Raw genomic sequence first — 25,854 nt, forward strand, 5'->3', positions numbered from 1 at the left:
AGTGATGTAATGATACAAGCTCCGAAGCAGTGGTTCATTGCAAGGACCGTTCGAGTTTGAAGCAAGAGCGTCGGTGTCAGACGTAACATCACTACGATTTTGACTGGCGATGCACCCCTGAAACGAGATCGGGCTTGTTTTGGGCTAGTTTTGAGTAGCAATTGGGCGGGTTTTGTGGAAACCTGGCAACCCAAACACACCATTGTAAAGAAGAACAGAAAGTGGAAGACGCGGAAGAGGGGAAGAAGAGGCAATCAGAGAAACAGGCCGCGGCTGTACTACTTATTTTCCTATATATTGTTTTATTCTCATCCGAGGTAAGATTTAATTATCATTTACAATCATCATAATCATTTTATTACATGGTTAGAGGTTTTGTGTGGATGAATATGGAGTAATAGAGAACTGCTGGAGTTCTGAAAGTGTGTGAGCACTTCTGCTCGGGATTATATAAATTACTAAAACATAAGGAGCATGTGCTGTTTGAAAGTTGTCGTATATATACTGTTATATTGATGCATATTTAGTTATCATAAACTAATGTTTCTTTGCTAATCCAAGCGATAGGGCTACGGGTAAAAAGAAACTAAAACTCGACACATTGCGCAGACTATAGAGCTGTGTCTCAAATGACGCCCCGGCTAACAGGGAACGTTCTCAGAACATTGGCTAACGTTCTCTGAAAGTTCTCTCAGTTATCAAAAAACGTTCTTGCGGTAACGTTATTAGAACTTTGTGTAAACGTTATATACTATTGATAAACGTTCTAAAAAATGTTAGCTTTAAAACGTTATTCTTACATTGTTAGAGGAACGTTTTTAAAACGTTATTACATTAAAACTATTAATAGTCATTACAAATTAGTCACACAGCGTTTTCTTCTGCAAATCAACTTCAGATACATCATTTGTATATCCAGTGACACAACTAATGACACAATGCACTTAAATGCAATTTTTCGTTAAAATATTTTTATATTGTCAGAAAAAAAATCCCAAATTGAACGTTCTCAATAACGTTCTTATACCCTAACAAGAACGTTAATACAACGTTTAAAAAACTGGACGCTTTTAACGTTCCTAGACCATTCAGAAATAACGTTTTTATAACTAAATGGGAACGTTGTGTTTGTGGGGTGCACTGTAACATGTGTTCATGCTACGTTTTTAAAAAAATTCAGTATTTTTCATATATTTGACCTTTATTCTACACTGCTCTGTCCCTCCTTGTAAAAACGGTCTGATGCTTTCCGGGTTGTATGAAGCCAGTCCCTCAAAAATACGCAATGGGCTCAGATTGGTTAGCTGGCCCAGTGTGTTGAGATTGGCTAACCGCCTAGTTTACGTTTGTCGGAAGCGCCACGCCCCTTACCTTTACCGGCAGCCTCAGGCTAAGCCTGTGCTTTGGGTACAATAGCCTCAATAAAACCACACCAATCTGAGCCCGAATCAGACCCAGAACATTTGAGTGAAGATGATCGAGCAGAACCTGTTCAGTCCTCAAGAGTAAAGACTGCGGATCTATAGTGATCGCTACTGAATGGCACTGTTGTATTTTTAGAACGATTATAGCCAAATATCTGTCGCAAGAACGAACACTAAACATTGGCTTTACTATAGTATAACACAGAAGCATGTTTAGCCTGTAGATAAACAACACATAAAAGCTCTAATCAAAGAATCATTTACACTAATGCCAAGTTCGCTGTTGAGATTTAAAACAGTTTGTAACGTGAGGTGTTTGTCGGATAACGTTAAGTATGAATGAGCGTTTAACAAACTGGTTTGCAGAGCAGCGTTGTCATCTGTTTACTTCCTTGCTACAACATAGACTACAATTAACAACACAACCTATTACAGGAAAACACATCGATGAAAAATAATTCACACTTACAGGTTGTGGCCCGTAAACAGCTTCTGTTTTTAATCCATCTTTCAGGACAAGCCGTTGAGCGAATCCTGCATTGAACTCGTGAAGATTGTGGAAGCTTTCCTGCGTGAAATGTGCTCATGTATTGCAAATACAGACGAATATTGTCCATTATGTCACATTTTCCGGTCTTCTCCTCCAACCCCTGTCTGTCTCGTGCTTTGATTTATGATGGGCAGCATATATCTGCTGCAAATGCGACCTGTTCCCCTCTGTCTCATACACACATGAATATCACATGTTGTATGTTAAACGCACTGCAACGCCCGCTACAACACTCCAGCCTACTAACTATACCACAACAACACTCCAGCCTACTAACTACACCACAACAACACTCCAGCCTACTAACTATACCACAACAACACTCCAGCCTACTAACTATACCACAACAACACTCCAGCCCACAAACTATACCACAACAACACTCCAGCCCACTAACTATACCACAACAACACTCCAGCCCACTAACTATACCACAACAACACTCCAGCCTACTAACTATACCACAACAACACTCCAGCCTACTAACTATACCACAACAACACTCCAGCCTAACTATACCACAACAACACTCCAGCCTACTAACTATACCACAACAACACTCCAGCCTACTAACTATACCACAACAACACTCCAGCCTACTAACTACACCACAACAACACTCCAGCCTACTAACTATACCACAACAACACTCCAGCCTACTAACTATACCACAACAACACTCCAGCCTACTAACTATACCACAACAACACTCCAGTCTACTAACTATACCACAACAACACTCAGTCTACTAACTATACCACAACAACACTCCAGTCTACTAACTATACCACAACAACACTCCAGCCTACTAACTATACCTTAACAACACTCCAGTCTACTAACTACACCACAACAACACTCCAGCCTACTAACTATACCACAACAACACTCCAGCCTACTAACTATACCACAACAACACTCCAGCCTACTAACTATACCACAACAACACTCCAGCCTACTAACTATACCACAACAACACTCCAGTCTACTAACTACACCACAACAACACTCCAGCCTACTAACTATACCACAACAACACTCCAGCCTACTAACTACACCACAACAACACTCCAGCCTACTAACTATACCACAACAACACTCCAGCCTACTAACTATACCACAACAACACTCCAGCCTACTAACTATACCACAACAATACTCCAGCCTACTAACTATACCACAACAACACTCCAGCCTACTAACTACACCACAACAACACTCCAGCCTACTAACTACACCACAACAGCACTCCAGCCTACTAACTACACCACAACAACACTCCAGTCTACTAACTATACCACAACAACACTCCAGCCTACTAACTACACCACAACAACACTCCAGCCTACTAACTACACCACAACAACACTCCAGTCTACTAACTATACCACAACAACACTCCAGTCTACTAACTACACCACAACAACACTCCAGCCTACTAACTATACCACAACAACACTCCAGCCTACTAACTATACCACAACAACACTCCAGCCTACTAACTATACCACAACAACACTCCAGCCCACTAACTATACCACAACAACACTCCAGCCTACTAACTATACCACAACAACACTCCAGCCTACTAACTATACCACAGCAACACTCCAGCCCACTAACTATACCACAACAACACTCCAGCCCACTAACTATACCACAACAACACTCCAGCCTACTAACTATACCACAACAACACTCCAGTCTACTAACTATACCACAACAACACTCAGTCTACTAACTATACCACAACAACACTCCAGCCTACTAACTATACCACAACAACACTCCAGCCTACTAACTATACCACAACAACACTCCAGTCTACTAACTATACCACAACAACACTCCAGCCTACTAACTATACCACAGCAACACTCCAGCCTACTAACTATACCACAACAACACTCCAGCCTACTAACTATACCACAACAACACTCCAGCCTACTAACTATACCACAACAACACTCCAGTCTACTAACTATACCACAACAACACTCCAGCCTACTAACTATACCACAGCAACACTCCAGCCTACTAACTATACCACAACAACACTCCATCCTACTAACTATACCACAACAATACTCCAGCCTACTAACTACACCACAACAACACTCCATCCTACTAACTATACCACAACAATACTCCAGCCTACTAACTACACCACAACAACACTCCAGCCTACTAACTATACCACAACAACACTCCAGCCTACTAACTACACCACAACAACACTCCAGCCTACTAACTATACCACAACAACACTCCAGCCTACTAACTACACCACAACAACACTCCAGCCTACTAACTATACCACAACAACACTCCAGCCTACTAACTACACCACATCAACACTCCAGCCTACTAACTACACCACATCAACACTCCAGCCTACTAACTATACCACAACAACACTCCAGCCTACTAACTACACCACAACAACACTCCAGCCTACTAACTATACCACAACAACACTCCAGCCTACTAACTACACCACAACAACACTCCAGCCTACTAACTATACCACAACAACACTCCAGCCTACTAACTACACCACAACAACACTCCAGCCTACTAACTATACCACAACAACACTCCAGCCTACTAACTACACCACATCAACACTCCAGCCTACTAACTACACCACAACAGCACTCCAGCCTAGTGAGCCTACTAACTACACCACAACAGCACTCCAGCCTACTAACTACACCACAACAACACTCCAGTCTACTAACTACACCACAACAACACTCCAGCCTACTAACTACACCACAACAACACTCCAGCCTACTAACTACACCACAACAACACTCCAGCCTACTAACTATACCACAACAGCACTCCAGCCTACTAACTACACCACAACAGCACTCCAGCCTACTAATTACACCACAACAGCACTCCAGCCTACTAACTACACCACAACAACACTCCAGCCTACTAACTACACCACAACAACACTCCAGCCTACTAACTATACCACAACAACACTCCAGTCTACTAACTATACCACAGCAACATTCCAGCCTACTAACTATACCACAGCAACACTCCCGCCTACTAACTATACCACAGCAACACTCCAGCCCACTAACTATACCACAACAACACTCCAGCCCACTAACTATACCACAACAACACTCCAGCCTACTAACTATACCACAACAACACTCCAGCCTACTAACTATACCACAGCAACACTCCAGCCTACTAACTATACCACAACAACACTCCAGTCTACTAACTATACCACAGCAACATTCCAGCCTACTAACTATACCACAGCAACACTCCCGCCTACTAACTATACCACAGCAACACTCCAGCCCACTAACTATACCACAACAACACTCCAGCCCACTAACTATACCACATCAACACTCCAGCCTACTAACTACACCACATCAACACTCCAGCCTACTAACTATACCACAACAACACTCCAGCCTACTAACTATACCACAACAACACTCCAGCCTACTAACTATACCACAACAACACTCCAGCCTACTAACTACACCACAACAACACTCCAGCCTACTAACTATACCACAACAACACTCCAGCCTACTAACTACACCACAACAACACTCCAGCCTACTAACTATACCACAACAACACTCCAGCCTACTAACTACACCACATCAACACTCCAGCCTACTAACTACACCACAACAGCACTCCAGCCTAGTGAGCCTACTAACTACACCACAACAGCACTCCAGCCTACTAACTACACCACAACAACACTCCAGTCTACTAACTACACCACAACAACACTCCAGCCTACTAACTACACCACAACAACACTCCAGCCTACTAACTACACCACAACAACACTCCAGCCTACTAACTATACCACAACAACACTCCAGTCTACTAACTATACCACAACAACACTCCAGTCTACTAACTATACCACAACAACACTCCAGCCTACTAACTATACCACAACAGCACTCCAGCCTACTAACTACACCACAACAGCACTCCAGCCTACTAATTACACCACAACAGCACTCCAGCCTACTAACTACACCACAACAACACTCCAGCCTACTAACTACACCACAACAACACTCCAGCCTACTAACTATACCACAACAACACTCCAGTCTACTAACTATACCACAGCAACATTCCAGCCTACTAACTATACCACAGCAACACTCCCGCCTACTAACTATACCACAGCAACACTCCAGCCCACTAACTATACCACAACAACACTCCAGCCCACTAACTATACCACAACAACACTCCAGCCTACTAACTATACCACAACAACACTCCAGCCCACTAACTATACCACAACAACACTCCAGCCTACTAACTATACCACAACAACACTCCAGCCTACTAACTATACCACAACAACACTCCAGCCTACTAACTACACCACAGCAACACTCCAGCCTACTAACTATACCACAGCAACACTCCAGCCTACTAACTATACCACAGCAACACTCCCGCCTACTAACTATACCACAGCAACACTCCAGCCTACTAACTACACCACAACAACACTCCAGCCTACTAACTATACCACAACAACACTCCAGCCTACTAACTACACCACAACAACACTCCAGCCTACTAACTACACCACAACAACACTCCAGTCTACTAACTATACCACAACAACACTCCAGTCTACTAACTATACCACAACAACACTCCAGTCTACTAACTATACCACAGCAAAACTCCAGCCTACTAACTATACCACAACAAAACTCCAGTCTACTAACTATACCACAACAACACTCCAGCCTACTAACTACACCACAACAACACTCCAGCCTACTAACTGTACCACAACAACACTCCAGTCTACTAACTATACCACAGCAACACTCCAGCCTACTAACTATACCACAGCAACACTCCAGCCTACTAACTATACCACAACAACACTCCAGTCTACTAACTATACCACAGCAACACTCCAGCCTACTAACTACACCACAACAACACTCCAGCCTACTAACTATACCACAACAACACTCCAGCCTAACTATACCACAGCAACACTCCAGCCTAACTATACCACAACAACACTACAGCCTAACTATACCGCAACAACACTCCAGCCTACTAACTATACCACAACAACACTCCAGCCTACTAACTATACCACAACAACACTCCAGCCTACTAACTACACCACAACAACACTCCAGCCTACTAACTACACCACAACAACACTCCAGCCTACTAACTACACCACAACAACACTCCAGCCTACTAACTACACCACAACAACACTCCAGTCTACTAACTATACCACAACAACACTCCAGCCTACTAACTATACCACAACAACACTCCAGTCTACTAACTATACCACAACAACACTCCATCCTACTAACTACACCACAACAACACTCCAGCCTACTAACTACACCACAACAACACTCCAGTCTACTAACTATACCACAACAACACTCCAGCCTAACTATACCACAACAACACTCCAGTCTACTAACTATACCACAACAACACTCCAGCCTAACTATACCACAACAACACTCCAGTCTACTAACTATACCACAACAACACTCCAGCCTACTAACTATACCACAACAACACTCCAGCCTACTAACTATACCACAACAACACTCCAGCCTACTAACTACACCACAACAACACTCCAGCCTACTAACTATACCACAACAACACTCCAGTCTACTAACTATACCACAACAACACTCCAGTCTACTAACTATACCACAACAACACTCCAGCCTAACTATACCACAACAACACTCCAGCCTAACTATACCACAACAACACTCCAGCCTACTAACTATACCACAACAACACTCCAGTCTACTAACTATACCACAGCAACACTCCAGCCTACTAACTATACCACAACAACACTCCAGTCTACTAACTATACCACAGCAACACTCCAGCCTACTAACTATACCACAACAACACTCCAGCCTACTAACTTTGCTGTAGTCCTTAGAAATTGATTTCTTTAAAAGCAAATATCTCCCTTTGCTTTAAACTTTGAACGTTGTAACTTTGCAGATGTTGTTTATGCTCAAAAAGCAACATTACACGCTAGCAAAAGTTAGAAAAGTCAAATCGTGGTTTACCACCCCTTTAAAGGTCTATTTGACATCTGACAGGAAACGTCCAATAGACGTATTGCAGATGAGCAAACACTCTAAAAAATACATCTTCCAGATGTAAACATGCACATCAAATAGACGTCTCCGAGATGTGTGTGCTATCTGGGTATGAACTCAACCGTGTTGGTTATTTAGTGCATCATCCAGGTATTTAAAGTGCACTTTTTCTTTTTGTAATTTTCAGTGTGAACACACTACTTAAAACCGTAGAATAGTGCGAGTTGGGACGCAAAATCACACAACGAGAAGCAATGTGACATTAACTCTGAAATAATGTGATGCTCTTTATTTAAACATGGCTAAGTGAAATGATCTAACACGTCTGTGTTCGCTCTCAGGTTTTTGCTATATTACTGGAAATGGCAGAAATGATTGCAGGTCTGAATTTGGTGTTACTGGGAAAAACTGGAGCTGGGAAGAGTTCATCAGGAAACACGATCCTGGGACGAGAAGCTTTTGTGTCAAAGAAAAGCTCCAGATCAGTCACACGAGATGTTGCTGTGGAATCTGGGAGTGTGTGTAGACTACAGGTCTCTGTTTATGACACGCCAGGATTATCTAACTCAGAGCTGAGAGAAGAGGAGATTCAGCAGAAACATGAAGAGGTTCTCCAGAGATTTGAATCAGGTCCCTGTGTGTTTCTGCTGGTCATCAAAGCTGACAGATTCACTGAAGAAGAGAGAGAAGCTGTGGAGAACATTGAGAAGCTGCTGGGAGAAAAACACCTGAAGAAAACCTGGATTCTCTTCACTGGAGGAGATCAGCTGGAGGAAGAAAAAATCACAATACAAGAGTTCATCAATGATAATCAATTCTTAAAAAAACTCATTCAGAAATATGAGCAGCAATATCATGTGTTCAACAACAAGAAGAGGGGATCTAATGAACAAGTTCAAATGCTGATTACTAAAATCCTTACAACATGTCTACACACAATGGGTGAGTCTTTTTCTTCTTTACAAAAACACTGTTAAAAAGAGTTAATAAAACATTATTATTATTATTGTTTATCTTTTTATTCAGAATTATTTCCATCATTACTGGTATAGAGTTTGTCCTCTCACTGACCTTTCAATGCAGTTGCATATTTTGTTGAATTGAGTGCTTACATCATCACAATGATGATATCACGATGCACTGCATCCTCATTTATATAATTTTGTCAGTCAGTTATATGAACTGAACCTTTAATTTGACCTGCTCAAAGAAAACACGCTTCTTGAATGAATCAAACATCAAATAAAACTCACGACTCGCAGCACACAGTCATCATTCCCCACATTCTCGCTCGAGCTTCTATTTTGCTATTTTTCTATTATTCTTGTTGGGCGTGGGGCGGGACTTTACTTATTACATTGTAACCTGAAATGTCATTGGTTAATTAACTTTATTGATTATTTTTATGGAGCTGTAGCTACTGGGGAAAATGAGAACATGGTTATATTTGCTGTAGTTCACCGCTACATTACCACTGTACTTCAGCTAAACAGTATCTATGTTTACCCAGCCACAATTATATCAGTTCTGAGAATATTAATAATAATTAAAGTTAATAGAGTATCTGGTAAGGACATATTATATTAATAATGCAATCAATCAGTCAGTAAATGAAGTTTAACTCTCTTGCATCTGGTCTGTTGATGAAGCCATGTCTAATGGTTTTACAGCGGCATACAATCACAACTGTCTTCTGGAAAAACGGAATTAACCGCGCGCGGGTTTAAAAAGAGCTTGTGTGCTGCCGTTTCCTCGCGTGTCGATCTGTTATTCTCTCGCTGGAGTGATTTACTGCGCACGCAAGCATCAGTTGTGCGCTCGGTTATTAATGGCAGTAAAATGCCTCCATAGCAGTGTAAAATGTCCCAGGCTCTCAACCCGCCCTGCTTCACACCACAGTAACGGTAATACATCAGCTCATCCATGAACATGGTTTCTGCCTGAGTTAATAAAATATATGAATTAAAAAAATAACATTGTTACTGTATGTAAGAGGTGAGGAAACTGTCTTAAAACTATTAATGTTTTGTTTCTTTTTATTCCAGGTAGAGTAAAGGGAGCAACAAGACCAAAGCTAAAAGCAACACTTGCTGACAGTCTCTCATCCAGACGGATTGTTCTTCTGGGACGAGGTGGTTTTGGGAGGAGTGCATCTGGAAACACAATACTGGGACAGAAAGAGTTCAGATCTGTGAAGAGGATGAACTCAGTCACCAGTGAATGTTCAGATGCTCACGCCACTGTTTCAGGCAGATCTGTGTGTGTAGTTGATACTCCTGGGTTCTTCGACACACAGATGAAAGAGGAAGAGATCATGACAGAGATAGCCAGAAGTGTTTATATATCCAGTCCTGGACCGCACGCTTTTCTCATTGTGTTTAGAGTAGATGACAGATTCACTGAGCATGAGCAGCAGATTCCTCAGCAGATTGAGATGATGTTTGGTGAAGATGTGTTAAAATACTCCATCATTCTCTTCACTCATGGAGATCATCTGGAAGAAATGTCCATAGAGGAGCTCATTGAGGGGAACTGTAGATTAAGAGATCTAGTTGATCAGTGTGGAGGCAGATTTCACGTCTTCAACAACAGAGATGAGAAGAACAGAGAGCAGGTGAAGGATCTACTGCAGAAGATTGACTCAATGATAGAGCAGAACGGAGGAGGACACTACAGCAATCAGATGTACGAAGACGCTCAGAGACTCAGGGGAGAGAGAGAAGAAGAGAGGAGACAGAGAGAGGAAGAAGAGAGGAGACAGAGAGAGGAAGAGGAGAGGAGACAGAGAGAGGAAGAGCAGACAAACTACAAACTACAAGTGGAGAAACAAATACAAGAGGAGATTGAAAGAGGGATGAAGGAGAGAGAGGAGCGATTCAGACCAGAAAGCAGTGGACTTAACAGTTTTTTTACCAGGCATAGGAATAGACTTTTAGTGCGTGTTGGAGCCACTGTTGGAGCCATTATTGTTGCACCAGCTGTTGGTGTTTCTGCTGCTATTGCTGCTGCTGTTACTGGTGGTGCTGCTGCTGGAGTTGTCAATGCTATTGCAGCCAGAGCTGATGACCCTCGGAGGAGGCAGAGAAAGGAAGAGGAGAGAAAACAACAGGAGCTTGAGAGACTGAAATAAAAAGAAGTTCAGAGTGTAAATGCAGACAGAGGAGGATGAAGGGGAGCAATAACAGCTGCTACCTGCTGAACGTCTGATGGGAAAGGCCTGAGAAATGCCCCTCTCTGCTTCAGATGGTGTTTGAACAGCTGATGAGACGACACCGCACCAGAGACCATGAGGTAGAATATGATTGAGTTTACTCTGATTTTGACATCTGCTGCTTGAAGTCAGTAGTTCATCTTTCTGTGATTTGTGTTTAACAGCAGACCCTGCGTCTCCATCAGCGATGTGATGTTCATCAGTGCTTCAGCTGCAGGTGAGGAGTGTTCACTGTTTCCATTCAATGGCCTTTTAAAGATTAAATGTTGTGCGGAATGACGCCATCCCTAAAAAACGCATTGTCGCATACGATTGGTTGTATCACTAAAAAATCTACCCTCAAGCCGTTTCCATGCGTAATTTCACTTATATCGCATATATTGTATTTTTCCTGTCCCGAAAATTATTAAAACAGAATAATGAGAAGATTGAAATGTACTGCTAATAAAATGCTATTACTAAATTAGGGAATATGAATCAGAAGATGATGAAGTGGGACAGCTGGTCTGACGGGACTGATGAACGGCCTTTATGATGAAGCTCTTGGGTTTGGACACAGGGCCGCTCATTTGTTCATTTGTTTCTCTCAGAGACAGAGGCAGCGGTAACCTAACCGTTTTATTTGTGTAAATATTTAACTATTTTAAATAGTCTAACTTAAAGCTTGACTATGTAACTTTTCCGTCCCCTAGAGGTCACCTATTCAAAATAAATGTGTAGTTTGACGGCAAGCTGGCCCGAGTTTTGTGGAGCTGAGGAACCGCTGGAGCGATTGTTAAAGGGTCACTTCAGTGATTTAGCATTAAGCTTTGTGTCAGTAGAAACCCGGTAGTATTAGGGATGCACAAAATTATAGGCACGATATCGGAATCGGCCGATAAATGCTTGAAATATAAAAATTGGTATGAAATATGAAAAATTATGCTGATTTGCCTTGCCGATATGATAAAGTGTTGATATGAGCTTGCAATAACTCACGTGTGCAAGGACTGCTATAGCGATAAGATCATGTCATCCCTGTGCTCATTCTTGAAGTGAAAACAAGCAAATGCATTGCATATATGGTGATTTATATTGACAGTTTTTAAATGCTGCCTTGAATTTCTGAATAAACGCAGGATTGCCAGGTTTTCACAACAAAACTAGCCCAAAAAAAGTACAATCGCGTCTCCTCACTCTCTAGCGCGCGCACAGCCTCTACAGCAGCTGAAGCTCCTCCAGGTCCTAGTGCCCGCCCGCTGGAGTGTTTTTTATATATATATATATATTAGTGCTGGGCATCGATTAAAAAAAATTAACTAATTAATCACACTTTTTTCTGTAATTAATCGCGATTAATCGCAAGTTTTTAATATTTTGCGTTTTTAATATTTTGATATTGTAATAATTTCAGTTACTCTCCAAATGAATGTATAAACAATTTAAAGACAGCATATTTTAAATATGTGTTGTATTGTCATATTTTTATGAATAAAGGCCAGTATCACTGATACTAAAGTGTCTATGAAACATTAATGACGTTACATTACAGTATAACTGAAAGCTCCCAATTTCAACATTTATTAGGCTTTAAAAAAAAACAACTTTTTAATTTAAGTGAACTTAAAACAATCTTTACATAAACCCATTATAATAAATGTTATATTTACCCATGGCCTTCCCTGTTATACATATACAGAAATGTTATCTTTCTTAACTGCATAAATAATCAATTAAATATAGATGAATCATCATTAAAGCTAACATTTTCTCTGTTCCTGTTGTTCTGTGATGAACATTAATGACATCATCATCAGTGCTCCTGTCACTTTAAGATCGGCCGCTGACGAACATGACGCGGATCTCACGCGCTGTCCCGCGCATCTCATTTCCTCACAACTCTTTAAGTTAATTTAAGACGTTATTTAACTAATTTAAGACTCTAATATGAGAATACTCAAAATCCTCTGTGTTATTGTTTGTTCAAGAGCAAAAGAGAACTCGATGTGAGCAGGAAACTGACGCGAGTCTATCCATGCGTCGTCGAGTGTGTGTTTGTGTGTGTGTGTGTGTCCCTTGATTAGCTGACATGAGACGCATCCACACACACAGGACACACACACACAGACAGGACATTGGCATACTTCGCATTCTCTTGTCTTGTCGCTTGGAAGCATTTACATGAATAAGAGCGTGATGATCATGTAACGCTAAGCAAAAAATGGATATAAAAACGGACGCTGCGTTATTTGCGTTAAATATTTTTGATGCGTTAAGCTGAAAAAATTAATCGCCCGCGTTAATGCGTTAATTTGCCCAGCCCTAATATATATATATATATATATATATATATATATATATATATATATATATATATATATATATATATATATATATATATATATATATATATATATATATATATATATTTTAGGGGTGTAACGGTACACGTATTTGTACCGAACCGTTTCAGTTCAGGGCTCTCGGTTCGGTGCGTGTGTGTACTGAACGGTTCCGAATGCAATCTTTAACAGTTCACAGTCGGCTTGTTTTAAGCGCGGAACACACTTCAATCCTCAAGTTCAAGTCTTTATTTTGCCAGAACGACCCACATCGCCTGGAATTCATTTTGGTGAATTAGCTCACACAGGACAATGCAACATAACATATACAATAAAAAACATAAAAACCTAAACAGAGAACAAATACTTTAATTACTGCTAATAAATAATAATAAAACTAGTCAGACAAAGTGCTAGTGCGTTTAGTGACCCTAAGAAGAAGGAAGGCATAGCTGTGTTTGTATAAGTAAAGTAGATAGAGATTGTTGTTGTGAGTTGAGAGCCCTCACAACCTGCGGGTAAGTGCTATTTGAAAAACGGCTGGTTCTGGATCTGATGCTTCCCAACCTTCTACCACATGGTAAAGGGATGAAAAGGGAATTAGCAGGGTGTGATGAATCCTTGAGTATTTTCAGACCAGTTTTGAGTAGACGGATGTTATAAATGTCACTGATCTTAGGGAGGTCCAACCCAATTATTCTTGACGCAGAGCTAACTACCCTGTCCAACGCAGACTTATCCTCCGCCGAGCAACTACCCCACCATACAGTAATGGAGAAAGTGAGAATGCTCTCTATCACAGCCCTGTAAAAGTGGAGCATTCCAGCCTTGGACACTTTAAATTTCCTAAGTTGTCTCAAAAAGAAAAGTCGCTGCTGAGCTTTTTTATCAATCTGGCTGACATTGAGGTTTCATTTGAGACTAGAGGATATAACGGTCCCAAGGAACCTGAAACTTCCCACCCACTCTACAGCTTTGTCCTTGAGGGCCAGGGACTGGAGCAACTTAATATTGATGATCCTAAAATCAACAACCATCTCCTTGATTTTGGAGATGTTAAGGGACAAGTTGTTAATTGTGCACCACTCAGTAAGCAAGGACACTTCTGTTCTGTAGGCCGATTCATCATCATTAGTAATGAGGGCTACCACAGTGGTATCATCTGCAAATTTAAACATTTTGACTGAGTCATGATGAGAAAAACAGTCATTGGTATAAAATGAGTATAAAAGGGGAGACAGAACACACCCCTGGGGGGCGCCAATGCTGGTGGACATTGATTTTGACAAAAGGTTATTAACCCTAACCACTTGCGATCTATTTGTTAAAAAGTCAAGAATCCACTTACATATGGACTCCTTAACCCCCAACCCCAGGAGTTTGTCACACAATCTCTTTGGTATAATATTATTAAAAGCGGAACTAAAATCAATAAACAAAACCTGTGCATATGTAGCTGGCCCCTCCAAATGTTGAAGAATATTATGGACACAAAGAGAAACTGCATCTTCAACAGACCTGTTCTCCCTATATGCAAATTGGTGAGGATCAAGTGACGTAGCTGAGAGATGATTAGCCACCAGTCGCTCAGAAACGTTCATGATAACAGAGGTAAGGGCCACTGGTCTGTAGTCATTCAAACAACTCACATTCGACTTCTTGGGCACAGGAATGATTATAGGGGATTACAGATAGGGGATTTCATCTTTATTTTTTATTTCCTTTTAATTCCTATTATAACTGTTATACTATATATATTTTTATTTTTTCACTTATGACTATTTTAACTTAATTTCTGTGTAAAGCACTTTGAATTGCCACTGTGTATGAAATGTGCTATACAAATAAACTTGCCTTGCCTTGCCTATAGCTGATTTAAAACATGCTGGGACCTTACATACTCTAAGGGACCAATTAAAAATGTCAGTAAAGACATACGACAACTCATTGGCACACCATTTAATAGTGGCAGCAGAGACCTGGTTGGGGCCTGATGCCTTCCTACAATTTTGTTTCCTCAACAGAGATCTGACCTCTGTTTCTTCTATCAGAAAAGGTGGTTCAAGAGGACCTATGTCATTGAGGAAATTATAGCTGACTGAACATTCAGGGCCCTATCTTGCACCCAGCGCAATTGACTTTGTACACCGACGCATGTGTCATTCCTATTTTGCACCCGCGCAAAGCGCGCTTTTCCCTCCACAGAAGCACGTCGCTAAACTAGTGAATGAACTTGCGCTACCTGGGCGGTTCAGCGCAAAAAAGGAGGCGTGTTCCGGCGCAAACAATCCCTGGTGCTATTTTGCTGTTCCATTAAACAATTGCGCCACTGACCAGAAAAAACCTAGTCTAAAGTCAGTGGCGCGTTGCGCGTTGTTCATTATGCTATTTTAAGGGCGCATGCTTGACCATAATGTATAGCGTGCACAACGCGCATACACTTTGCTCATGTAATCTACACAGATGCAACAGTTATTTTTGCAAATCATAAATTGTTACACTAAAAAATATTAACACATGAGATGACGGAAATCATTGTGGTGTGCCACGAAGATGTGAAAAAATAGGCATAAATCTAGCTTACAAATGATTCAGGCTAATTGTAGTCTAATAATTAAGGAGACCTGTTTGCCCAATAGTGGCAACTTCTGGCAAGACATATATGTATATAAGGACATCTAACAAATTGGTTTGTCCGTCAAGAACCAGGAAAAGAATCGGTGAGGGTGGACGCAGCGATGTCCTCTGCTGGCGTCAGGTCCTGAGTAGAGGCAGATCCACCTCCCGTTACACGGCGTGCCTGATTGATGCTGGCAAGCTTGGACTTTCCCCGTCTTCTGATGTCATTGTAGCGCTTGCGGCACTGGTGCGACGTCCTGGGGATGCCAGCTGATGAAACAATTGTGGCTATTTCCTCCCACGCCTGTTTAACCGACGCTATTTTGGGTGGGTTTCTCCCATCCCCATACAACACAACTTCTCTGTCTTTCACTGCTCTTACAAGCACATCAGTCTCCTCGGCTGTGAACCGCTCCTGGCGTGCGCCTGGTAAATACGCCATAATAATAGCAATCCATAATGGAACTTGCGCACCTGCTTTTAAAGGGAATGTTGGGTGACGCTCTGATTGGTTTATTCACGTTACGCCCAAACCACACCTATGAATAATGAAGCTACTTCAGACCAACCCATTTTAGATTTGCGCCGGGCGCAAGAGCCATTTATCCCGCCGGGAAAATAGCAACAGCGCCGAGACCCGCCCACAAAGTTACTTGTGCTTCACGCTTTGACACTTGCGTTTCAGATCGTTAAAATAGGGCCCTCAGAGTTGCATTCAAATCTAAAATAAAATTAATTTAGTTTATTAGGTAGAGAAGGGTCATCATCAGAAACTGTATGATTGTTTTTATAATTAGTAATCTGTTGAAGTCTTTGCCAAACACCCCTGTTATCATGGACATCAAGCTTAGCCTCAAGCTTGGTCCTATAGTCAGTTTTAGCCTTTCTAACAGCCCTTTCAAATGCATATTTAGCCAGAGAATACTGACAGATATCTCCACTCTGAAAAGCACTTTTTCTCTCCAGATACAGCATTCTAATATCCTTACTAAACCATGGCTTGTTATTGCTATAAACAGTCAGTTTTAGAGGGAAAACATACATTTTCAGCAAAGTGAATATATGAAGTAACAGCATCACAGTATTCGTCCAGGGTAGTGAACTCATCCCTGAAGACAGACCAGTCAGTAGTATGAAGACATTCTTTTCATTCGTTTTGTGCTTTTATAGACCATTGTTTGATCACTTTTTTTGTCGGCTTATTAGATTTCAGTCTCTGACGATATCGAGGGATGAGGAAGATAGTGTTATGATCTGACCGTCCCAAAGGAGGCCAAGCAATCGAATGATATGCATTAGAAATTACACAGTAGCATTTATCTAGTGTCTTTTCACCCCTGGTAGCAGTATGAATCTGCTGCTTGAACTTGGGTAGTGATTTCTTTAAGTCCACGTGATTAAAATCATCTAAAATTAAAAGCACAGAGTCCGGGCTAGAATTCTCCACCTCTGTTATGAGAGCCGCCAGCTGCCTGCAAGCCTCCTTGGCTCCCGCTTTAGGTGGAATGTAAACAGTGGCGAAAATGACGGAGGAGAACTCCCGCGGGAGATAAAAGGGTCTGCATTTAACAATTAAGCTCCAGTGAACAATGTCGCGAGAGAACGACAGAGTTGGTGGACCAGCTTTGGTTTATATTAAAACAGACACCCCGCCTTGCTTTTTCTGTGAATCCTGCTGCGATCGATCCGCTCGTAGTAGAGTGAAACCCGGCAGTAGAAGACCCTCATCCGGCGTGCTGCCATCCAGCCACGTCTCGGTCAGGCATATTACAGAACAGTCCGAAGCGTCCCGCTTGGATCGAATCAGGATAGCCAGCTCGTCCTGTTTGTTAGTCAGGGAGCGGACATTCGACAGGATCATGCTGGGAAGCGGAGAGCGGTGAACCCTCTGTCTTAGTCGAACCAAAACGCCCGCTCGTTTGCCTCTCTTCCTTGGAGGTCGCTTGTGTCTGTAAGCATTGGCTTGACTGCCAATATTTCCGGCAACATTCCTCCAGTAATCGGAGGCCGGTAAGTTTTGCAAAGTATCCCGAATACATAATAGTTCATGTCTGTCATATTCAATTCAATTCAATTCAATTCAAATGTATTTGTATAGCGCTTTTCACAATACACATTGTTTCAAAGCAGCTTTACAGAAAGTGCATTTCATAAATGTACATTAAAAAATGTTAGAAAGACAATGTTAAAGAAAAATGTTCGAAAAAGTTAATCAATCGTGTATTAATTTAGGCCATAACAACGCTGGCGTTGAGTCGTCTCTTCACAGGCGTGGAGTCGTCTCATCACAGGTGTCGAGTCGTCTCTTCACAGGCGTTGAGTCGTCTCTTCACAGGTGTCGAGTCGTCTCTTCACAGGCGTGGAGTCGTCTCTTCACAGGCCTGGAGTCGTCTCATCACAGGTGTCGAGTCGTCTCTTCACAGGCGTTGAGTCGTCTCTTCACAGGTGTCGAGTCGTCTCTTCACAGGCGTGGAGTCGTCTCTTCACAGGCCTGGAGTCGTCTCATCACAGGTGTCGGGGCATCCGAAGTCTCCATGAGAGGCTGATACAAACTGGAGCTGACGAACTATTTACCTCGGGACTAACTGTAGTTTGTTTATTGAGGATGCAGGACAACCAGCTAATAAAGCATTACAGTAATCTAGTCTCGAGGTCATGAATGCATGAACTAACTTTTCTGCATCAGAAATAGATAGCATGTTAAGTAGCTTAGCAATGTTTCTAAGATGGAAAAATGCCGTTCTTGTAACATATGAAATATGATTTTCGAATGTCAGGTTGCGGTCTAATATAACACCCAGGTCTTTTACTGTAGTGGATAAAGTGACAGGACATCCTTCCAAGGTAAAATTGTATTGCGAGAGGTTTTGTGGGCAGTTTTTTGGACCAATGAGTAATACCTCCGTTTTATCTGAATTTAATAGCAGAAAATTACACGTCATCCAGTATTTAATATCTTCAACACACGCTGTCAGTTTAGATAATTTAGCGTTTTCATCCGGTCGTGATGAAATATATAATTGAGTGTCATCAGCATAACAGTGGAAATTAATTCCATGTTTTCTTATAATATTACCAAGTGGCAGCATATATATTGAGAATAGCAGAGGGCCTAACACGGATCCTTGCGGCACCCCATAGTCTACTGACGTCATCTTTGATTTTTCCCCATTTAGACAGACAAAATGGTAGCGGTCTGATAAGTACGATCTAAACCAGTTTAATGCCTGTCCCTGAACACCAGTGTAATTTTGAAGTCGATCTAAGAGTAGTTTATGATCTATAGTATCGAACGCAGCACTAAGATCGAGTAGAACTAGTATTGAGATACAGCCTTGGTCAGAAGCTAGAAGTAAATCATTTGTGATTTTAACGAGTGCGGTTTCTGTGCTGTGATGCGGCCTGAATCCTGATTGAAATTTTTCATAGATATCATTTTCTTGCAAGAAAGAGCACAATTGAGCGGACACAACTTTTTCTAGTATTTTAGACATAAATGGAAGATTTGAAATTGGTCTGTAATTTGCTAGGTTATTATGATCTAATTGTGGCTTCTTAATGAGAGGTTTTATGACTGCCAACTTGAATATTCTTGGAACATGACCTAAAGATAAAGACGAGTTAATAATATTGAGAAGAGGCTCTTCCACTACAGGTAACAACTCTTTCAGTAGTTTAGTGGGTATTGGATCTAATAAACATGTTGTTGGTTTAGATGCAATGATAAGTTTATTTAGCTCTTCCTGTCCTATAGTTGTAAAGCGGTGTAGTAGTTCTTGAGGGGCGATAGTTGCGGTTGAATCATAAGACATCATTAATGATTGTACATTTACAATTTTGTTTCTGATGCTTTCTATTTTCTCAGTGAAGAAATTCATAAAATCATTACTACTAAACTGTAACGGAATATTTTGCTCAGGCGATGTTTGTTTATTTGTTAGTCTAGCCACGGTGTTAAATAAAAACCTTGGGTTATTTTGATTATTTTCTATTAGTTTGCGGAGATGCTCAGCCCTGGCTGCTTTTAGGGCTTTTTTATAACGTGACATACTATCTTTCCACGCGATTCTAAAGACCTCTAAATTAGTTTGTTTCCATTTACGCTCTAAGTTACGAGTTTCTCTCTTGATAACATGTGTAGCACTGTTGTACCATGGTGCTTTAGTTTTCTCTCTAACCTTTTTTAATCTAATTGGTGCAACAATTTCTAATGTGCTAGATAAAATCGTGCTCATACTGCTAGTCATTTCCTCTAGTTCATCTGTTTGTTTGGGTTCACTGAGCAGCTGAGACAGATCAGGTAAGGTATTTGAGAATCTATCTATAGTGGTTGGAAGGATTGTTCTGCCTGGTCGATAACGTGGCGCAACATGACAGATTTCAGCAGTACGCAGTATGCAAGTTACCATGTAATGGTCAGTGACATCATCACTTTGCGGTATAATATCTATATCGGTTGGGTTGGTTCCATGTGATATAATTAAATCTAGTGTGTGATTAAGACGATGAGTGGGACCAGTGACGTTTTGCTTGACCCCAAAGGAGTTTAATAGATCTGTAAACGCAGCCCCTAACGCATCATTTGTGTCATCTACGTGTATGTTAAAATCTCCAACAATTAATGCTTTATCGACGTTGACCAATAGATCTGAGAGAAAGTCTGCAAACTCTTTTAGGAAATCAGCATAGGGCCCTGGAGGTCTATACACAGTAGCCAAGGCTAGAGATAATACGGATTTCTTTCTTACATTTAAGAGCGTAACATTTAGCACTAGTACTTCAAACGAATTAAACCTGTGACCTGTTTTATGAGTAACATTAAGAATATCTCTATAGATTGTTGCAACACCGCCGCCACGACCAATCAGACGGGGCTCATGCTTATAACAGTATCCTGGTGGAGTAGACTCATTAAGACCGAAATAATCATTTGGCTTAAGCCAGGTTTCAGTAAGGCAAAGTACATCGAAACTATTATCTGTGACCATTTCATTTACAATAACCGCCTTAGGTGTGAGCGATCTAATGTTTAGAAGACCTAGTTTTAGAAATTGTTTTTGTTCACTAATATTGAGATTTTCTGGTTTAATCACAATTAGATATTTCCTAGATCTTACAGTAGATGTAATGTTTGACCTCACTAAACGAGGAATAGACACAGTTTCTATATAGTGTTCTACACAGTTATGTTCAGACACAGTTTCTATATAATGTTCTACATTGGTACTTATGTCAGTTAAGTTAGGACAGCAAAGACTGTGATCTGGACTTTGACTTACTAGTCATATGGTGGTGTGTAACGCCCTGGAGATGTTGTCCGACAGAAGAGGCGCTCCGATTCTGCTGGGGTGAAGGCCATCAGGACGGAAATGTCTGACAAAAACAGCAAACTGTATTTCTTCTGTCAAAAGTTGATTGATAATAATCAAAAGGGAGGAGCGGATATTAATTGAGCTTTATGCAGAATGTATTTACTTTATATTGTGCATGTGTTTGCATGACAACAAACACCTGATCTTAGTGGAAAATCACTGTTTATGTGAGCTATCTCGTGTGTCTACTACACATCCTGCTGTTTCTTAGAAGTGGCTCCTCTATCCGGGGCCTAGAGAATGAGAGATAGGTCTTGTCTCCTTATGGAATAATATATCTTCAGTTTATTCATCATAACAGGAAGACAGCAGGGGGTAAGATGTAAGGAAGCCTGCACTGGATGAGGCTGTCCTTCTCTGCAGAACCTTTGTCTGTATGTGAATGGCCTTTGTGAAAGAATAAAGTACTTCAAAGACAAGTGGGGTTGGTTTTCATTACAATCTCACCACTAAAGTTTCCCCACAAATGTCCTCGACTGTCACATTGCATATCCTCAGGCCTGGTTCTACGGTGCTAAGCTCTCTCAAACTCAAGCAAGAGCACCCTCAGTTGATTCTGTAATAATATATTAGCGAAACAGATTGGGCAAATGCTCAGCATAACGCTATGGAGAACGTCAAATGCATCTATTTACAATGTGTTTTTGCAGCGGTGGGCAATGTAGCCAATCACAGACACAGTTGTTGATCTCTTGAACGCGATGGCCAATCAGAGGTGTTTAAGTTAGTTAGAATCCACTCGCCGCTCAAAACACCAGAGATTTTATTCAGTGTTGAATTATGCAGTATCACGAAACCTCTCGCTAACAAAGTAAGAGATTTATTGTGCATTGTTGACAGCTCCGTTTATTATAATGGAACTTTGTGAGATCGCGATGAACTGACAATGCGACTCTTTCGAGAATATACAGTCTATAAAATCCATTTTAAACGTCTACAGATAAAGGCTGGATGGGACAGAAATGATCAACCTCGCAGATCTAGTAAAGTCTTTATTATGTTCATTTTTTGAAATATTTAATTCATATTTCTAATGCAGTACTTTGTGTTATTTTACATTGGCAGAAAATTACCCAGCTATGACGATGTCCGCTTCTGAGAAACCTGGAAATGTGAGAAGAGCCCATAAGCACACCATTGAGGCGATTCAGTGACTGAGTGAGACTGTTTTATGCAGCTGAGCGTTCGATATCAAAAGGACTTAAAGGTAGCCTAATATGAGAACGCTTTCAGTGGTCACTGCTCATTTAACTGATATATTAGAATAATCCAATCGATTATTGTTGTTTCATAGCTAATCATCACGAGCGTGGCGCGTGGATCAAACAGCTCATAGAGTGTAAAAAAGAGCCTGATCACAGGAAAATGTGTATAAATAATCTAACTAGTCCCTAAAATTACACATATATAATGTTAAATTACACATATAATTACATACAACTGTTCCATTGTTCTGTTGAATATTTACTTTATAGAAATGGTTTAACGTTAGTGTCTTCGGAAAAAGATCTCAACCATTAGGCTAACGTTATGAGAGGTAACTTAGGCTAACTATAGCCTTGAGCTCTTATTTATGAAAGTTTGGGGTTTTAATCACATATTATGATTAGATAAGAGGGCTTTGATAGTTTTGTTAACGTTGTGCTGGCAATGTGTGAATGGATGAATGGAAGTTAATCTAATTATTTAACCTAAAAGTTTGCACTGTAAGGTTAATCGGTGACGTCACTCACATGGAGCGTAAAAATGGGCTGAAACTATTTCAACCACCTTTTTTCTTTTATCTTTCATGGTTTTCCATGAATTATTGACCGCGTATATATCTCCATGCATCTGTAAAACCCCAAAACATAAATTCTGGTATCTTAAGATATTATATATATATATATGTTGTATATCCTGTATATTCTTACTTTTTTCAGCATTTTAACCACATGCTCTAATTTATTTATTTCGAATAAACCTGACATTGTATACCACATATTGTTGGCTCTGTGACAAATTGTTTATGTTTCCAGATTCTGATGGATGTGCAGAGAACATCTCTAAAGTACTATGAACCATCTGACTTGTAAGTAAAACCTCAAACATACAAACATTCCTGTGTGTATATGATACAACAAATGTTGATAGTTCTAGTAAATGAAATGGTAAAATGTTCATGAAGTGACTCTGAGAGCAGCTCTGCAGGTGAAGTTCATGTATAGAGAGACAGCAGACACTGAAATCATCGCAAGCGTTTAGTTTGTGTAGTAGTAGTCGAAACTGCAGCGCTCATTCACACAGACATGGCAGAACATAAAGACTTCAGATTTCATTAGCAGTTTTTTTAGCTTTAATATTCACAGGTACTAGTCTGTATCGATATCTGATTCATTGTACAGCCCTACTTATAATTTATTAATTCAAAAATTGCCAAATTCTGTGGCGTTCCGCTTTATACAGTAAATTGTGACTGGATTCTGTGGTTTCATGCATGTTTTTGCATCACGGAAATCATATGACTCTACGTGGTATTTGCAGTATTAAAGAGAGTTAGTTTTGAGAATTATTTATTGTTGTGTCATAAATTTGTTACCATTAGTATAAGAAGGGTATGAATGACTAAAAGACTACATTTCATTCCGGCAGAATTCTCTGTACACTTTACCACAGAGGCCAAATGAGCATTTTGAATGTAAGAACCTCACGTTATATTTATAACAATCCTTGTTGATATTTGAATTGTATTTCAGGGCAGTTTGTGAAGACAGATGAACAAGAGATGTTGGTTCCAGATCCACCTTCCACACCAGATTTCTCTCTCATATGGATTGCTGTCTGCTGGCATATTATATGTTCTCTGCAGAATTAGGTTCATGCAGATATTACTCAGGAACATGACTAAACTTTGTTTGCTATAATACATCTATTTAGTGCACCAGTGTGAAACATACTTCCCCCCCACATTTGCTGTATATCTATATCTTTGTCATAGTATTCTTTCAGTGGTTAAGAGGATTTTACATGACAGGCGTCAACGTTAGTAAATGCAATGATCTCTATGAAATGAAGCGTCCGATTTCTGGTGTTGTGCCGAAATCTGACCTACCAAATCATGTGACCCTAGTTGGCTGTTACAACTAAACCCATCCCTAATCCTAACCTTATAACTAGGGTCACAGATAGGGCTGTAGTCGATTATTAGTCGATTTGTTCTGGCTCGACCAAAATTCTGATTGGTCGATTTTTTTGCCGCGTCCATTTCATTAGTTTTGCGGCGTTCATTTGATCAGGTGGAAAGCACTAATTGCTAATGGGGGTGTTTTGAGAGCACCCCTGTTTCACAGGTAACAGTCTGTCTTCAGAACACCCCCATTGTTTCCACTTCTTTTGGATTAGCCCAACCCACTGGAGAAGAGACACAGATTGAAGAATGCTAGTTTGCTGTATTTATTTTTTTAATTGTGAGCGTTTTTTCTGCTCTTGATTTGGCTTGTTTAATAAATATTCCTTTTTTATTAAAGTGGACGTGCCTTTTGTGTTTAAGAGTAAAAGCTTTAAGTTAATAGTCTATTCGTGTCTCAGCCGTGAAGCTGAGCTGATCCTGTGTTCACAGAGCGGCTGATAGTGTCTGTCAGTTATTATAATACATATGACAAAAACAATTGTCTAAATGATGTTGCATATTCCTCAAAAGTTCTTGTGATGATATCACTAGTTGACAACATAGTACTATATTTTGGGAAATCATAGGCTATGATGGAGCACGTGAGGCTGTCAGAGCCGAAAGACTCGTGTGTCAGACCCACTTCAGAGCAAAATAATCTGCTCAAAAACCATTTAATATACTGTAAATAACCTACTAGTTTATGTTTATTTACAATTCATTTAGGCAGACAACAAGGCCACCAAGTACTGCGCACAGTGTGCAGCTAATTCATTTAACGTTTTTTTTTCCTAACGTCATTTTTAGTCGAAAATTTCAGGACCTCAGTCGACCAAGATTTTCTTTGGTTGATCACAGCCCTAGTCACAGAATTGAGCACTATAACAGAATGAATCAGCATTGAATGAATGGTTTACTTGCTAACTCACTCATTAAGACAGCCCCTTGCAGCCCCCTACTAGCATAACAATGATAAGCTATGAAAGCGCTGAAAAATCAAGTATGCCATTATAAACCTTATATTTATATTATAAACATATGTAATGTATATGAATTA

At 40.5% G+C, this 25,854-nt stretch overlaps 1 protein-coding gene across 1 annotated transcript; it reads left to right on the forward strand.

The window, feature by feature from the left end:
- On the forward strand, positions 1 to 25,157 carry LOC307132128 (GTPase IMAP family member 8-like). Its single transcript, XM_079826294.1, has 7 exons — positions 1 to 317; positions 8,468 to 9,068; positions 10,172 to 11,417; positions 11,502 to 11,554; positions 22,715 to 22,856; positions 23,668 to 23,720; positions 24,385 to 25,157. Exons 2-3 carry the CDS (start codon positions 8,489 to 8,491, stop codon positions 11,254 to 11,256), a joined length of 1,665 nt encoding a protein of 554 aa, XP_079682420.1. The 5' UTR covers positions 1 to 317; positions 8,468 to 8,488; the 3' UTR covers positions 11,257 to 11,417; positions 11,502 to 11,554; positions 22,715 to 22,856; positions 23,668 to 23,720; positions 24,385 to 25,157.
- The last annotated feature ends 697 nt before the right edge of the window (positions 25,158 to 25,854 follow it).

The sequence above is a fragment of the Gobio gobio genome, assembly GCF_949357685.1.
Source record: "Gobio gobio genome assembly, chromosome: 1".
Classification (NCBI taxonomy): Eukaryota; Metazoa; Chordata; class Actinopteri; order Cypriniformes; family Gobionidae; genus Gobio; species Gobio gobio.

Excerpts from the sequence above, each read along its gene's own strand:
- LOC307132128 (XM_079826294.1), top strand. The coding sequence starts at position 8,489 with ATGGCAGAAATGATTGCAGGTCTGAATTTGGTGTTACTGGGAAAAACT. Across the intron at positions 9,069-10,171 it reads AACATGTCTACACACAATGG|GTAGAGTAAAGGGAGCAACA; the intron begins GTGAGTCTTTTT and ends TTTTTATTCCAG.